Below are 18110 nucleotides of genomic sequence, written 5' to 3'. Positions count from 1 at the left end.
TGCCCCGTAGACAGCCCACAGGTTAATCTATGGAAATAACTCTTCGCGTGTTTTCCCCTCTTCTAGGTAGCCCAAGTTTGTGTCAAACCAATAAAAAACAACCAGTCTAGGAAGTCTTAAAAGCACAAACATAGATATGCTGCCTATACCAATGGTTCTCAACCTGAGGGTCATGACCCCTTTGAGGGTTGACCGACTGACCGCCCCTTTCATAGGAGTTATTTAAGACCATCGGAAAACACAGATATTTACATTATGATTCATAACAGTAGCAAAATTATAGTTCTGAACTAGCAACAAAAATAATTTTATGGTTGGGGTCACCACAACATAAGGACCTATGACAGTATAAGGGAGCACAAATACGACATTGCTGCACAACTGTCTCACTTGTCTAAGTGGGATGGGGCACTCTCTGTACGTGAAGTCTCTTAGTGTTAGTGTGTAGGTGTCGATGTGTCTGCTCTGGAGAAGTAAAAATAGGGCAGGTTAACGCACCAGCTTGTTTCTTTCTGCAATAAAACCAGGGAGGTTAGAGTGTGCGTGAGTATGAGTGATGAACAAAGGGTGTGTGCAGGTTTTAACCAGATGGTGTAGTTCCTGTAGTAATTGGAGCACATCAGGAAATGAAGGCAAAAATTAAAGTAGCTTCTATTGCTGGAAATACTCCTACAACATAAGCAGACTCTGAAATGGTACTTAGGGGCTATGACTCAACCATAAGAGAGACAAATCAAAACAGTGAGCTCCATCTGTAGAAGCACTAGTAGATGATGAATATCTGGACCACGAACCCTTCCTATGTCCCAGACGAGCTATTGATAAAATAAGTCTTTACCTGTAGCATGGGAGAAGGTTGAACAGGTTTTATAATCACAAATTCAGTTTGTTTGAGAAAATCCCATAGCTTAGCAGCTGGATGGTGATTTTCTATCCTTCCATAGTAATCTGCAAATGAAAATTTAAAATCCAAAGAGTTCTGTAACACACTTTAAAACTGATCGTTAAGGATAATATGATACAGCAAGGACCAAATCCACGTAATTGTTGACCCTGGGTCCTGCCCTGACTTCCTAATTGAGCGAGAAGAGTAAGGTAAGCAGTGTTTTATGTATTTAAGTATTTTATGGCTCTTATGAAAACAAATCCACTTCTAAAATTGATCCGCTTTGCTTTGATTCTCATAGGAGACAACTTAGTGGGAGAAATAACTTTAAAGGCAGTGAAGAATACATACAACACACAAATGCCTCTTTTAGTCTGGATTCAAATAGCTGTAGTTCTTCCTTTGCCTCTCAGGCCAATATATGAGGATTATCCTGTGCTGTCTCTCTCCTTCTAGAGTTTTAAATAGATTGGCTACTGCTTAGGTATTCCCAAAGTAGAATGCAGCCAATTAGTAATCCCTAATAATGTCTGAAGGTTGTTTTTAAATAGTCTAATGGACATTTTTCTTTGTGTGTGGTTTAACATTTGTTCTAATAACTAGTTGTCTCAAATACTGCACCGAGTCTGATCTTTGTACCTTATCAGGTATAATAATAAGAACATTTTTATGTAGCATATTCTGAGTCATGAAATATATAGATTGTAGTTCTTCCTCAGAGGGAACTAACAGGATATCATCCATATAATAAAAAAATATAAGCATGAGGGAAGGCCTGCCCCACAGGCTCTAGAACCTTTTGTTATTCTTTCTGCGGGGTTGGAGAGAAAACACGAGACACACGGCGGTCCCACGTGGGTGAACTTTAATGGGGAGGGGAGTAACGACAGGTGAAGGACGGGGGTGAAGAGACGAAAGGGAAAGAGGGGTGAGTTGTGGCGTCCCCCGATTTTAAAGGGGGTTTCCAGGTGCGGCTGGGAGAATGTCCTGCACATGCGTGGCTTTCCATTGAGCTGGGATCTGTAGTCCAGGGGGATGCTGTATTCTCTGCGCATGTGCTGCCTTGTCTCCAAAAGGAACAACACCTTTCCTACATAGTGTAGGTACACAGTAGGGAAGCTTGTTACGCTTTGAGATACCATAGTCCATTGACAGGAGAGCTGAGGTTCTTATTGACTGAGTGAGGGAACAGAAAAGTGAATTGTATCCAATCACTTCCAACATAAGCAGGGAAAGAATCCTGCCTGTCTGCCTCTCATCACCACAGGTTGCTTTTGGAGAACATGGGACTTTGTTGATTCTGACGATTTTTCTAGGAGGGAGGTATCTTTATGGAATAATGATCAAGATGAATATGTATAGTAAAAAAAAGCAATCTTTTAAATTCAAAACTATCCAAAGCCAGTCCTTAGGAATAACTGAAGGCATAGGTAAGCCAGACTGCAAAAACTCCCATTGGCCACATGGTGGCATTAACATTCTGTAAGTCAATCAACAATTTCCATTTATCAGATTTCTTTTTAATTACAGAAACAAGAGGGCATGCCTGCCAGACCCCATTCTCAAGGTCACCCCCAGTGCTGCAACAGAGTATCATCTGCAGGACCCCATTCCAAAGCTGTTGATCCCTCAGACCTCTCTCTGGCTTCTCCTACCCCCAGCCTTCAACACCAGCTAGCATATCCCACCCACCCCCTGCCCAACACACCAGACAAACAGGACAATGTTGGGTCCAGGGGATGGCGCAATGATGGGGACAGACCACCAAAGTCTAATAAACCAGAAGAAAACTTTATTCCAGAAACCAGAATCCAGGAAAAAATATCCCCATGGGGCACAAAAAGCTTATCAGTTAGCTGAGACTACAGCCAGAGTTGTTTTTCTTTTTCTTTTTTTTTTTGATAAGGTTATGGTGGAGGCTGGTTTCTGAACCCACATTTTTATAGTAGGGGCCCCAAACATTAAGTATGAACAAAGGAATAACAGAGGGTTTTTTTTTTTGTTTTTGTTTTTGTTTTTTTTGGATTTTTCGAGACAGGGTTTCTCCATAGCTTTTGGTTCCTGTCCTGGAACTAGCTCTTGTAGACCAGGCTGGCCTCGAACTCACAGAGATCCGCCTGCCTCTGCCTTCCGAGTGCTGGGATTAAAGGCGTGCGCCACCACCGCCCGGCTAACAGAGGTTTTTAAGTTAAACTAGTGTTTGCACTTATTCTATTGTCTTTCTTGGTACTTCCAGGTAGTGTTTACTGAAGCCCTGTGCTCTCCCCTCTGATGCTGCCAGTTTCACATAGCAGGGATAATGGTACAACTCAGAGGTCATATATCTATCTCATAAAAGTTGACTCAACTCATATTCATAGACTAGCTCTCAGTTTGTAGAGAGATGTTTTGGCCTTGTGAATAGAGCTATGGGTGGTAAAGAGAAATGACCCACTGTTAACAGTGAATCCTCAAGCTGCTGAGAAAGCTGCTGACAGTCTCTTCTCATTCTCCTAGGTTTACAACTTTATATTTCTTTATTTCTACATTCCTATTTTTGGAATCTACATGTTATATTCTTATCCTTGGACCCTTCTGTAGGGTTAAGCCAGCCCCTTAGGGGCAGGTTTTGCCTCGGGCAAATGTTGACTGATAAATCGGGCCCACGGAGCCTGCACGGTCTTTTTTTCCTGCCTCCTGTGCTACGCGAGAACCTCGGTTCTGTAAGTTTATTTAATCATTAAAGCTGTATATATATTTTAATATATCTGCCTGCATTTATTTACGCCGCTACACCCTTCAACAGTAGAACAGCCAACACACTCTCTGAATATCCAGAGAGGAAACAGAAACCAAAGAACAAAATACCCACCCAATAAAGACAAGACCAGATATCAAGTACCTGGAATTAAAATTATTCCAAACTCAGATGCCTATACCCCAGTATGAAAAGCACATCAGTAACATCCAGAACAATATGTCTCCACTAGAGCCCAGACAGCTTACCACAGCAGATACCTAGTATTCCAACATTGCTGAAGCACAAGAAAAAGACCTTAAGACCAACTGTATGAATATGACAGAGGTCCTTAAAGAGGAAATGAATAAATTCCTTAAAGAAATCCAGGAAACACAAAGAGATGGAGGAAAGGAATAAGTCTGTCAAAGAAAGCCAGGGAAACACAATCAACCAATAGGAGGAAATGAATAAATCCCTTAAAGAAAGTCAAGAAAAAGCAAACATGAAGAAAACAAAGTTGAAAATGGAAATAGAAGCAATAAAGAAAATACAAAATGAGGGAATTCTGGTAAAGAAAAATTTAGGAATTTGAATAAAAACTAGAGGCAAGTAATAAGTATTTTGAATCCCCTGGTTGTGGATCTCGCAGCCAATGCAATAAAGCAAACCACTCTGAATTAATAAGACCAGGTTTAATCTGTGCAAAGCACCCCCAGGTGATCTCGGGGAAAGCAGGAGAGAAATCACATAGCAGGCCTAGGGACCAGGTCTTAAATACCCTGTAGGCTAGTTCTATGAGCAGCTTCATGGGAGGAACCCCCACTTGGCAGGGTCTGGAGAGAGGTGGGGCCAAAGTGGGGTTTCCAGCTAAACAGCAAGCTTCACCAATAAAATACAAGAGATGAAAGAATCTCAGGCACTGAAGAAAAAAAATAAAAGAAATGGATACATCAGTCAAAGAAAATGTTAAAACTAAGAAGTCCTGACACAAATCATTTAGGAAATCTGGGACATTATGAAAAAAAACCAAACCTAAGAATATAGGAATATAAGAGAAGAATCCCAGTTCAAAGGTTTAGAAAATATCTTCAACAAAATCATAGAAGAAAAATTTCCTAACCGTGGTAGTTTGAATGTAATTGACCCCTTAATCCCATAAGGAGTGGCACTATTAAGAGGTGTGACTTTGTTGGAGTAAGTATGGCCTTGTTGGAGGAAGTGTGTCACTGTGGGGGCGGGCTCTGAGGTTTCTTATGCTCAGGATACCACCCAGGGAGTCAGCTGATTTCCTGTTGCCTGCAAGATGTGGCACTCTCAGTTCCAGTACCACCTCTGCCTGCATGGCGCCATGCTCCCTGCCATGATGGTAATGGACTGAACCTCTGAAACTGTAAGCAAGCCCCCTTCTTATAAAGAGAATCTTATAACTATTCTCTTTATAAGAGTTGCCATGGTCATCGTGTCTGTTCAGAGCAATAGTAAACCCTAAGACATTAACTTAAAGAAGAAGATGCCTATAAAGATATGAAAAGGTTATAGAACACCAAATAGATTGGACCAGGAGAAAAACTTTCCCGGCTACCTAATAATCAAAATACTGAATGTCCAGAGCATAGATCTATGCATTAGAATTTTGTAGCACACTTTTGTTTAATCTTGTTACAGCTCATAGTTCCCAACCCTATTAGGGTTGAATGTAACTCCACAGCACGCCATTGGGAAGGCTATTCTATGGTTATGATAGAAGGCATGAACTTCAGGAATCATTAATCCTGTAGAACTTTTAATTTTGAATCCAACAATGGCTTATCATTTTCCTTCAAATGTGTTAAAAGATGCAGTTTTATATGTACTAAAAATCCTCCCTCACGAACTACTCTGTTGCTATATAAGGCAATAATAGTAACTCCATTTTTTTCTCTGGTTTTAAATTGCTAATCAGTGGGCCCTGGGATCATGACTGTAATTTCCCCTACGTAATCTTTATCAATGACTCCTATGTGAACCATGATTCCTTTCATGGATAAACTACTGTGACTCAATGAAAGTCCAACTGTGCTAGGCAGTATAGGTCCCCAATATTCTGTATATAACTTAAAAGGACATTGAAGAGGTGAAATGGTGGCGTCTTTAGGGCAAGAAATCTGAACAGCAGTACTTCCTTGAGCAGCAGCTTGTAAGGAAAGAACTGGGTAGATTGCAACCTGAAGCTGGCACAAATGTTGCTGTTTCTAGACTTAAGCCCTCTAATTTTGCAGGGCCTGAAGGGAGGGGCCAATAATCTGTTTCCCTGTTGTTTACTGGTATTGTTATTGTTGCTAGGCAATGTATTGCCATCCTTACCATATTTAGATCAGCATTCCTTAGCCCAATGTTTTCCTTTCTTGCATTTGAGGCATATACCAGGAACTCACTGATTTTGAGTATTCATTTGTTGTAAGAGCAATTTACATTGTTTCCTTAAGTGGCCGATTAGCTGGAATTGAGACACTTTGCTGACATTTGTCTTTGAACAGCATAGTTTCTAAAGCTCTGTTTGTAGGTCCTTACGTTGCTACATGACTGTCAGAAAGTCCAAAACATTTCCCCTCTCCCCTGATTATTCCTTAGCAATCTTGATTGGCATTACCATAAGCCAGCTGTTTTAACAATAGCTCTTGAATTGTTCCTCTTTGACTTGTTCCTCATTATCATCTTTGGGTCTCCCTATGAAATCAGCATAATGTCGATTGCCTTGGCGGGCCACTTAGTCTAGGGTTAGTAGCCCGCCTGGCAGTTCAGTTATTTCAGGGTCACGGAGAGGCACTACCTGGAAGATATGGGCTAGGAGACAGGAAGAAGGCCATGCAAAGTTTGTCAGAGCCTCCGTTTATTACAGATGGGGGACAACTTATATAGAGTAAAGAGTTGGGGGATGGGCACAGGGGTCTGGGCTCTTGCCGCGTGGTTCACGTTGGTCACGTGGTTCTCCTTGATCACGTAGCCAGGTTACCTTCGGTCAGGTCACTGTAGGCCAAGAAGTCGCAACTAGGAGATGACACACCTAGTTCTCGAGATAGTTTGGAATGTGGGGTGGGTTCCGCTAACAGATAGCTCTCATTAACAGCCAATTTGGGTGTGGGGTAGGCTTTGTCAATAGAACCATTCTTAACACAATTAGGGGTGTGGGGTTTTCTGCAGACTCCCCAGGGTGATGGTTCCTGTAATGATTTTAGGAGGAAATTGGCTCCTGACAGCATAAGGCTTACAGGAACTTGGTATGATTTTAATATAACTAGACCTGAAGTCAGCTACTCTTCTTCTTTTTTGCCCCTTTTACCAATTTAAAGGTTTGATCACCCAGTTTATATTCATTCAAGGAATTAATTATCTCTTACTCATGATTAATATTCTTTTTATCTTCCTTAAGTACTTCTGCTAACAGTCCTAATTAATGGCCAAATGACTAAAAATTGAACAGGGATCCCCCACCCCTCCTTCATCTGCCTTTTCAATATTTTTTTTTCGGATACTATCTCATACTTCTTTATCTAAAGTTCCTTCTTCTGGAAGCCAGGGATTGTAATTATAAATAACTTGCAAGCAATCTAATAGTTGGGATACTTGTGTTCCTTCTTCCTTTAAAAAATGATGCAAAATCTTGATATAAGGCAAAGCCTTCCCTGGTTTCTGCCCCGTTATTCTCACTCACCTCCCCCTGTGAGGGTCCCAACTATGCTATCTTCCTGTTTGGGTGCCACTTACATTTATCACTCTAGAGGTGGTGGGACCTGGAAGAATGGAGCCAATAAATGATGTGGACTGAAATCTCATGCAATAGCCAACTTTATTGCATCAGACAATTTATACTCTGAGGGCTAAAAGAGGTTAAAAGAGTAAAATTTGTTTGCCCTGAATATAATACATTAAGAAACAACAAGAACAATAAAAAGTGCAATAGTTTTCAATGGAGTTAAATTTTATTTAATTAAAAGTAGCAAATGTTGCATAATTTATTTCATTGAGAATAACTGTTCTGTATGACTGCACGGTTATCAAGCACCCTTTACCAAGTACTTCCTGGGTACACTGCACTTTAGGGGTCCCCCTCTCCAAGCTTTGACATCACTTTACACACTCAAGAAGCAGAGTCTCACCGGGCATGGTGGCACACACCTTCAATCCCAGCTTTTGGGAGGCAGAGGCAGGCAGATCTCTGAGTTCAAGGCCATTCTGATCTATAGTTTGTTCCAGGATAGCCAGACCTACACAGAGAAACCCTGCCTTGGAAGAAAAAAGTAAGAAAAAGAAAGAAAAGAAGAAAGTGAGAGAAAGAGAGAGTGAGGAAGGGAGAGAGGGAGGAAGGAAGGAAGAAAGGAAAAAATATAGTTTCATATTGCAAAGTAGTTAGGCAATCTGCCATCAAGTGAAAAGTCTCTAAAGAATATTTTATCTTTTGTTGATTTACAAAATGACATTTTTCCTGTGCCATTATTAAAGCAGTATTTTTTTTCCAATTCACTTCCCTTCTGTTAGAGTGGAAATAAACACGTTAAAATTAAGCAATTTAGCATCACAGCTGATCAAACATGATGTTATACCCTAAGTGTACTTTAGGTAATATTGTTGTTTAACATTATAATTTGTAACTAGTACACGTTGGACAACGAATATTGGAAGGTATGTCTGCTTCACAGACTAAGAGTCTATTATAAAATTCGGTGCATCATTTTAACAAACAAAAATGAGATTTGGGGCTTTTAGGATTGTGTTTGGACAACTTAATATTGAAAAGATTTTTGTTTTTGTTTTTTTCCCATAATCCTATTCACCTTAATGTTACATCATCACCACTTGGTTAGATGCAGTTATCATCCCTTAGGCTCACTTTGCTCCTTTTGTATTTGTAAATGTATTATTTCAATTGAATTTCCACTCAACGCGCTTGCTACATCCAAAAAGCAAACAAACAGCATCATGGGGAATCACCGATGGTGATAATGCATGCTGTTGTGGAGGACGTTGACCGATCTGGAGGGTAGATGCTTTGGTTGCTACGACAAGAGCTTATATTATCTTATGTTAGTTGTCCAGGGAAGTATTTGGGGCTGCGAGAAATGCATATTTCCAAGGGAACCATATCACATGCGTGTTTGACAGACATTCTCTGGGTTGATGCATCGTTAGCAATTAGTATGGACTCTGCATGCAGCTTCTTTGGCCAGTCTTTTGCTCCACCAGGAAGGCCATGGGTTCTACAGACGCCATACAGCTGGTCTCTGATGTGTCTCCACAAAATCCAATGGTCGACGTAAAACCAAACATGCTTTATTTTAAGATACCTGTAGTCATAAAAAAACAAATTTCAAAGAGGTGAAAATTTGGGTTAAAGACAAGAATTATTGTTATTGAGATGTACTGTGAATTGTTTTATGGTTTATTTAGAGGAATTCCAGTGTAGAAAACACTTAAATATTTTAAATTCATTTTTATTTGAGATGATTAAATTGTATTAGCTAAATTTTAAAAACATGGTAAAATGAACCCCCTATGCCAATGAAGCATTTTAAAAAGTCACCAACAATTCTGTATAACATTTTAAAGTAATGTTTATTGGTTGCTTAATGGCGGCTACCAGTTCTCCAAACCTGGTTTCCCTGATTCAAAATCCAGAAGAGAAGAAAGCAGGTAGGTGATCCTCAGACCTTCACCCCCCAGGCCACTTCAAATCCAGCCCCCAGTCTCACCCCCAGCTCTGCAGCAGACCATCCCCTGTGACCTCCCCCTCTTCTCTGCCCCCGTCCCCAGCAGATTATACAGATCTCCTATAGCCTCCCTCAGCACCCCATCCCTTTGTGTCACCCTCCAAGTCCCTCAGGCATTCCCTGAGGACCTGCAGGCCTCTGCCAGGGAAGCAGGTGACCATCTTCAGGACTTCACTCTCCCTCCTCTCCTCCAATCCAGCCCCCTCCCCGCAGTCTAATTCCCAGCTCCCTAGCAGGCTCTCTTCATTCTCTACCCCCACTCACAGGGGACTAAACAGATCCTGGCACACCCTGCTTTCCCCCACTGGGAACTCCTTTAGGCTCTTCCAGCTCACCATCTCTATTCCTAAATGTCAGCTCCCAACAGGAGAAACACATTCTAACCAGAGCCCCCAGAGGCCATACCTGGCAGGATCCCAGAAGCATTTCCTACCAGGAAACCCACAGTCACCAGACTCCCCTAAGAACCAGGAGAGGCAACCAAAACCAAGGATCAAAACAATCACCCTACAAAGACAAGACCAGATATCAGTGCCTAGAATTACAATCATCCCAAACCCGGATGCCTAGCCCCCAGTAAAATCCATTACAGCCAGAACAGTATGTCTTAACTACAGGCCAGTAATCCTACCACAGCAGGCCTTGACTATTCCAACATACCCGAAGCACAAGAAAAAGACCTTCAAACAGCGTGTGTAAATAACAGGAAACCAGCAATCATTGGCCATTGATATCTCTCAATATCAGTGATCTCAATTCCCCAGTAAAAAGACACAGACTGAATGTGTCTTTTTCACAGAATGGATGTGATAACAGGATTCATCTTCTGCTGCATCCAAGAAACAACCTCAACATCATGGATAGACACTACCTCAGAGTAAAGACTGGAAAAAGATATTCCAAGCCAATGGACCTAAGAAGCAAGTTTATCATAGCCATTTTAACACTGACAAAGTAGACTTCAAAACAGATATAATCAAAAAAGATGGGAAAAAAACAATACACAGGACATTGTGGGGTGTAAAAAAAAATCCAAAACACTAGTACAGCATAAATCACATATTGATCCTCAAATGTTGATAATGACATCAGTACCTCGCTCTTGCTAATACACAGGTCATCCAGACAAAAACTGAACAGAAAAATGATGGCGCTGACACAATATATCCAATGGACCTAACAGATATTTACAGAATATTTCACCCAAACACAAAATAACATACCTTCTTCTCAGCAGCTCAAAACTGGCCACATACTTGGACACAATAGATACAAGAAAATTGAATGCATTCTATCTGACCACTACGGATTAAAGTTGGGCAACAATAGAAAAAATAGAAAGCTTACAAACTCATGGAAACCGAACAACTTTCTACTGAATGCAAATGGATCAAGACGAAATTAGGAAAAAAATTAGACTTTCTAAATTGAGTGGAAATGAAAACACAGCATACTCAAACTTAAGGGACACGATGAAGGTGGCTCGAAGAGGGGCTTTCATTGCACTAAGTGTCTACGTTAAAAGGTGGGTGAGAGATCATGTTAGTAACTTAACAGCACAATTGAAAACTCTAGGGCAAAAAGAAGAAATCACACCCAAGAAGAGAAGATAGCAAGAGAAAATCAAACAGGGCTGAAATTGACATAATCCACTCTCTCCATACCTAGTCAATTTAGTACTTGGAATCTTAGCTTTAGCAATAGGACAACTGAAGGAGCTCAAGGGGATACAATAGGTTAAGGAGGAAAACAAAGTATCTTTATTTGCAGATTGTATGACAGTATACATTAGTGACCCTAAAAGTTCCACCAGGCAACTTCCACAGCTGATAAACACTTCCAGCAAAGTAGCAGGCTACAAAATTAACATACCATGCTGAGTGGGGGTGTCCCACATCTTTAACCCCAGCACTCAGGAGGCAGAGGCAGTTGGATCTCTGTGAATTCGAGGCCAGCCTGGTCTACAGAATGGGTTCCAGGATAGCCAGGGCTACACAGAGATATCCTATCTCAAAAACAAAACAAAACAAAACCAACAATGATGATGTGGGTGGATCTATGCTGGGAGGAGGGGGCGAGAGGCTTTCGTATGAGTTGTAGGCTGTTTGGTGGCACTGCTCACTGCTAAATGCCATTAGTGGTACCCAAATGTGAAAGCCAAATGACCTCCAGACACTTCAAAACATCCTCTGATGGGAGCAAGAGGACAAAATATCCTTAGACTCTCTGTTTAAACAACATTGTATGAAATCATTGTTATAGCAGAAGCATATGAAATATTCTGCAAGAGACAGACAGCGTTGAGGATTTCAGAAGAAGGCTCTTTGGCCTTTAGACGGTACAGAAGTGATAGCCCAGGACTCTTCAATCCTTATAAATTAAACCTTTAGCTCACGTGAGACACAAACAGGAAGAACTAGGAAAAGGCCTTTTATAAGATCGATTATCTGCGAGCTCTTAGCAATGTTCATGTACGCCACTAGAGGGCACTCAAGGGACGAGAACAAACTGGTTTTTCAAGAGGAAGACCGGGTTTAGCTATTCTCTCAAAGAAAGGAAACTTGGCTAGAAAGTCCTTTCAAAATCACATCAACCAATGACATCCGGAGCCTGAAACAGCCACACAGAGAGAATGGCAGGCTGTTAGGCTCTGGGGCGCCTAACAGACATCTGAATCTCTCTGTTGACAAGAATGCTAGCAAAGTCATTGTGTTAGGGTTTCCTAGAGGAACAGAACTGATAGAATGAATACAATCATGACTATACACACACACACACACACACACACACACACACACACACACACACACACATACACATACACACACATACACACACACATACACACACATACATACACACACATACACACATACACACACATACACACACACACATACACACATACACACACACACATACACACACATACATACACACATACACACACATACACACACATACACACACACACACATACACACACACACACGCACACACACACACACACACGCACACACACACGTCCAGACCCAGGAGGTAAAGGAACAGATTTTGTTTATCAAACAACAAGTGTCATTTATTTCAATTTTGATGAGGCAAAGTCTTGCCTTAAAGGCCAGCATAATCTAGCACTATGTAGCTCAGGCTAGCCTAAAACTCGAGTCTTTTGTTTGTTGGATTACAGGCACAAACTACTATGTCTTGCTCCTTTGGTTTGATTTGAATTAATGCAGATAAAGGTGATTTAATCACATGGTTATTAGCAAGGACAAGCAAAACTGACCTAAAAATCTTCTAACACTCATTCACTTTGGTGGCTGCTATAGTCAGAGATGTCTGTTGTGTCTTTGCTTGGCAGTTTATGGTATTAAAACACATATAATGGAGGCATTATGATATTATATGGAATTCTGAAATATAATAATGTGCTCAACAAGAGAGCTGTATGTACTTGAAGAGCTGGATATGTAGCAATAGAAGAAACATGGTCATTATACACCAGGGAGACCAGGTGTCATGGTCTGAATAGGAATGGCCCCTGCAGACTCAAGTGTTTCTCATAGAGAGTGGCTCTATTAGGAGGTATGGCCTTGTTGGAGGAAGCGTGTCATGGTGGAGGCAGGCCTTGAGGTCTTATATCTTCAAGGTAGGCCTAGTGTGGCAGTCTCCTGCTGCTGCCTGTGGATCAGGATGTAGAACTGTCAGCTCCTTCTCCAGCACCATGTGTGCCTGCATGCCTCTTGCCATGACGATGTTGGACTAAACCTCTGAACTGTAAGCCAGCCCCAATTAAGTGTTTTCCTTTATAAAAGTTGTCAGGGTCATGGTGTCTCTTCATAATAATAAGACACTAAGCAACCTGAGGTCAATATGAGAAGTTCTGGGGCAGGCATAAGCAATAATTTCACAGTAAGAGATAAAATTCACCATGTGGTTAAAGTTAGAAACACTCAAGGAATAAGAAGGAAACAAATATCTTCACTTGATGTAATCTTCAAGGTAACCTAGCAGTGTGTGTGAGCTTAAAGACATACCTTCTACTGCTGCTATTACATCTAGGGCTTTTTATTGTTTTTTTTTTTGCCTATTTTTAGGGGAAAAAAAGCTTACTGTTACCAGAGTAGGCCTTATTGTGCAATAACGTAGAAACAAGACCCGCCGGGATGATGGGGTGATAGCCATGGGCAGGAGATGGGATGATGGGGTGATAGCCAGGGGCAGGAGATGGGATGATGGGGTGATAGCCATGGGCAGGAGATGGGATGATGGGGTGATAGCCATGGGCAGGAGACGGAACTACTGCAGTACATGGAGTTCCATAACTTTTGTGAAATACAGTCACGAGGAATGAAGGCAGGTAAAGTCACATAAAAGGTAGCATTTAGGCAAAGAGCAGGCAAAACAAAAGTCAAAGACAGCAGAAAAGTTGAAAGTTGAGGACTATGTCAATGGTGTAGCACTTGCTTAGCAAGGGCGGGGCCTGGGTTCAATCCCCAGAACTGCCCACGATAAAAACAGAGGACTAGAAAAATGGGGTTAGGATGGCGAGGCGATTCAGTAGGCAAAGGCACTTGCTGTCAAACCAAATGGCCTGAGTTCAATCCCCAGAACCCAGACTGTGACAGGAGAGAACTCCTGTAATATGTTCTCTGACCTTCGCAGCTGCATTGTGGTGGGCACACGCGGTCATGCGCACGTCTGTGTGCAGGCAAAGTAAACAGATGTCAAAAGGGGTGGGGACTTTTCTATCTCAATCTCACACGAACCTTACTATGCTGTTGGTTCTACACACCTCCGTGAGTCAAAGAAACCAAGAATAGTACAAGTGTGTGTGTTTGATCTTCACAAGTTCCCCATGAAAACAGTGGACGTGTTTCAGTTACTATGACAACTATCTGGGACAATCAATTTAAGGGGAGAAGAGGTCCATTTTGTCTCTCGGTTGTGGGGATTTCAGCCCACGATTGATGGGCCTGTTGTTCCTGGGACTGTGGTGAGGCCCAGCACCACGGAGTGAGTGTGGTGAAGTGCCTCATGGAAGGAGGGCGCAAAAAGGTAAGAGAAAGAGACCAGTGTCTCTCAGTCTCCTTCATGCCTCAATAACCAGGAGACCTCCCATGAGGCCCAGACTTCCAGAGTTCCTAACATCTCCCCAAAGCACCAACCTATAAGACAAGGCCTTTAACTCATGGCCCTTTGGGGGTACATAGAATAGAAATAGACAATGATTCACTACGAAACTGAAGTGGCCAAATTTCACTTCACATGTTTGCAGACGGCAATGCCTGACTTTAAAAAAAAAAAAACATTGAATTATAACAAATGATTTTCATCTACCAATACCCATGCCAATATATTAGAGGTTTGGTCAGGGAAAGAGACAGTTTTCTGACAGAACTCAGCACTTCCCAAATTTAGCCCCTTCCCCAGTTCTCCTCACATTCACAGGGGCACCTAGTAATATCTCACAGGCCACTAGTGTCCCCCTAGCTGAGCGTCTAGAAAATGCCAGCCCACAGATAACTGTAGAACAGACTTTGTTATGTTGAGGTGCATGAACATTCAAAAGACTTACCATTTGGGTCTACTTAATATCCTGAGAGTTAAGAGTTTTGCCCACATTCGGCTTCTTGGTGCAGTTATTGAGTTTCTGTCCTATCATCCTTCTGATGGAAATGTCATCTGCGCTGGGAAACACCTGCTTCGTTATTCCTGTAAAAGATCACAGCGGCATGCGAGATCATTTTATGAGGGGTTTGCATCCTATGAACTGAGACAAAGCATGGTTCTGTCTCAGATTTACAGACATAGCCTGAATTGTCAGGCATGTTTAAGCAGATGGATGCACCCAGGTTTTGGAAGCACAGCCAAAGCTAACGGGAAGTTGACAATATAAATACATCATATATGCACGTCTTCCTATGACATCATTCAGTTGTAACTCTCCTGCTTGCTATGGACTGCATGCTTTATGCTCTGACCGTCATGGACTGATTTCTATTCTTTTCTAACGTTAGTCAAAATAAGTTGATCACTTGTTAACTAAGAAATGGCCCATCAAGAGCTTGGTCAGAGATGCTCTAAATTTTTTTGATGCTTGCAAATCCAAACCAAATCAAAACCTGGAAAAAGGTAGATCATTGTTTTTAAAGGTGGTTCACTAATTTGAAAGCTATGTGGTTAAAATGATCTCTTTCTAGGAACAAACAGTACATGGGGGATATAACTAAGAAAGAAATACAAATTGTTCCTGAAATTTTAAAATAGTAAAGCTGCAACTTTTTGAAGCTTTGAATTTTATTAACTTGAACTTCTCAGTTATAGACAGTTTACTTTTAGTTTAACAACGATTTCTTCTTTTCTTTTTGAGATAAGGGCTCATGCAGCCTCAGCTGGCTCTTGACTCTGCTATGCACCTAGAACGATGTCAAACTCCTGGTCCCCCCACCTCCACCTCTCAAGTGTTGAGATGACAAGGATGCACCACCACACCCAGATTTAATAACCATTTTAATGAAAAAAGTCATGTGAAAATTAATGCAATCAAATTATCACCTATGATTTCTTGAACTTCATTCTGATTCATAGCTGGTTTTACAACCTTGTCTCTTGAAGTAGAGGATTTTGCCCCAGTCAGACTGTGTGTGGCCATGTATTCAGTTGTGTAAAGAACTTGCATTAAATCATTAATAAATTTCTGAGGCTTGCTCTTATTACAACGTGCAATCTGCCAGTTTTCAATCTTGAACTAAAAAACAAGAAATGATAACCAAGATTAGAAAAAGAGAAAAGAGATGATACCCGGAGAAACAACAATACGAATTAAGACATACCATAAAACATCAGCGCTCTTTAAGGTGGCATTTTACACTTTTAGTATATATTTTACATTTCAGTTGGAGGAAATAATAGCATTTGAAATATCTGTTAGCCTTTATGAGGTATCTGCTTGGAATATATGTGAATTTTTCTTGGCCCATCTAAATGTGATGTCTTAAGAACAACCCTATCCGCAAAGCTTCGTACTTATGTTTGGAGAGTCATGGATCTCAGAAGATGTACCCTCCTAAGTCCTGGTTCCTGTGGATATGTTACCCCACAGAAGATGTACAAACATAGTGAAAGTTAAACATTTTGAGATGAAAGATTACCTCGGATCAGTCAGGTTGGCTCAGTGAGATCTTAAAAGCTGATGATGGGGGTAGAAGAGAGGGGCAAAAGATGAAAAGGGACAGGAGGAAAGATGGGAAGTGCGGGGCTTGATGTGAGGTGGTGGATGGAGCCCTGAGCCCAGTGTGAAGTGAGGTGGTGGATGGAGCCCTGAGCCCAGTGTGAAGTGAGGTGGTGGATGGAGCCCTGAGCCCAGTGTGAAGTGAGCTGGTGGGTGGAGCTCTAAGCATTAGGGGTTTTGAAAATGGGGATGACCAATCTGCATCCAGGAAGGAAGTGGGAAATTAATTTCTAAAAACATTAGAAACCAAATTCTATAACAATGATGCAAATAAGTAGGAACCAGATTCCTTCTCAGAATCTCCCATAAAGAATGTTCCTGCTTGCACACTGATTCACACCAGCAAGCCCTCTATATTGGATCCTGAGAACATAAATTCATGTCTGTGAAATCAGTAATTTGTGGTAATCTGTTCACAGCAACAGGAAGTTATATACAAAGATTCAGATGCTCTGATATTAGACCACTCATTCAGTACCGCCTTGGCAGAGCTGTTTTCTTAGGCTTATTCCTGATTTTAACAAAAGTTTTACATTTTTACTTCCTGTTTCTGGATCAGGGAAAACGTAAATAGCTGTGGACATGAGGTATACAGAGGCCCACAGTTCTCTCTGTGACACAGAGTTTCGCCTTTAATGTGAAAGTCTACTTCTATAACCGATGCAAGAATATATAGTTCAAGAGCTGCGTTTATTCCCAATATTTGCTTTTAAATTTCTAAATTCGGTGTCTATTTCACAAATATTAACTCTCATTGTTAAAAAAAAAAGATTCTTTAGAATAGGGATCTAATGATCGGGACCTAAATCCGCCTAGACTTATTGCGATGAGCGCCCACCGCTTCGCCCTTCTTTGGTTTTTGTGCTCAGCTGTTTTCAGAGACCCAGGGGGAGGTGTTCTAACCAACCTGCTTCTCACCAGGAGGCTGCTCCTCCTCAGCCTTCAGGGAACTTGGGGAGCTGGAACTAGAGTTGGAATTACTGCATAGAGAGGCAAAAGAGTCTGGGGAGGAGTTGTTGGTTGATCTCCAGAGAGTAGATGCAGGTGTGGACGCCACGCCCCCACCTTTAAGCAGGGTCTCCGCCACTGCAACCAGTTCTTCAAACTGGGTGACTGCCTGCGGTAACACTGAAACAGCGAGAGAAAGCAGCATTTCACAAACACATTCACAGCAGTGACATTTTCATGCTTTTCAGTGTGTGTATTGCAAAGGTGTTTAGGCACATATACATAGTGTCTGCCTGCATATATGCCTAAGAAGAGGGCACCAGATCTCACTATAGACGGTTGTGAACCACCATTTGGTCGCTGGGAATTGAACTCAGGACCTCTGGAAGAGCAGCTAGTGCTCTTAACCTCTGAGCCATCTCTCCAGTCCCCACATTTAACTTTTTGTTACAATCTTCTTGACAAAAAGTTTCAAAATGTTGGCTATATTTGAATATTTATGCATCACTTTGAATTAAAAACAATGTTTCAGTCTGGTAGTGGTGGTGATGACACATACCTTTAATCCCAGCACTGGGG

At 41.5% G+C, this 18110-nt stretch overlaps 1 protein-coding gene across 2 annotated transcripts in view; it reads right to left on the bottom strand.

Moving 5' to 3' along the window:
• Positions 1-7542: 7542 nt before the first annotated feature.
• Bend6 (BEN domain containing 6) overlaps positions 7543-18110 on the bottom strand; it is a 50617-nt gene continuing 40049 nt past the window's right edge. For both annotated transcript variants that reach the window (XM_075980540.1, XM_075980541.1), the window contains exons 4-7: positions 17491-17711; positions 15908-16100; positions 14928-15064; positions 7543-8926 (exon numbers count right to left, since the gene is read on the bottom strand). In XM_075980540.1, coding sequence (XP_075836655.1) covers positions 14937-15064; positions 15908-16100; positions 17491-17711 — 542 coding nt within the window. In that variant the 3' untranslated portion in view covers positions 7543-8926; positions 14928-14936. The remainder of the gene's footprint in view (positions 8927-14927; positions 15065-15907; positions 16101-17490; positions 17712-18110) is intronic.

This window comes from Microtus pennsylvanicus, chromosome 7 (genome assembly GCF_037038515.1).
Source record: "Microtus pennsylvanicus isolate mMicPen1 chromosome 7, mMicPen1.hap1, whole genome shotgun sequence".
Lineage (NCBI taxonomy): Eukaryota > Metazoa > Chordata > Mammalia > Rodentia > Cricetidae > Microtus > Microtus pennsylvanicus.
The sequence above is the reverse complement of the archived record's forward strand: the minus strand, read 5'-3'. Positions and strand labels throughout refer to the sequence as shown.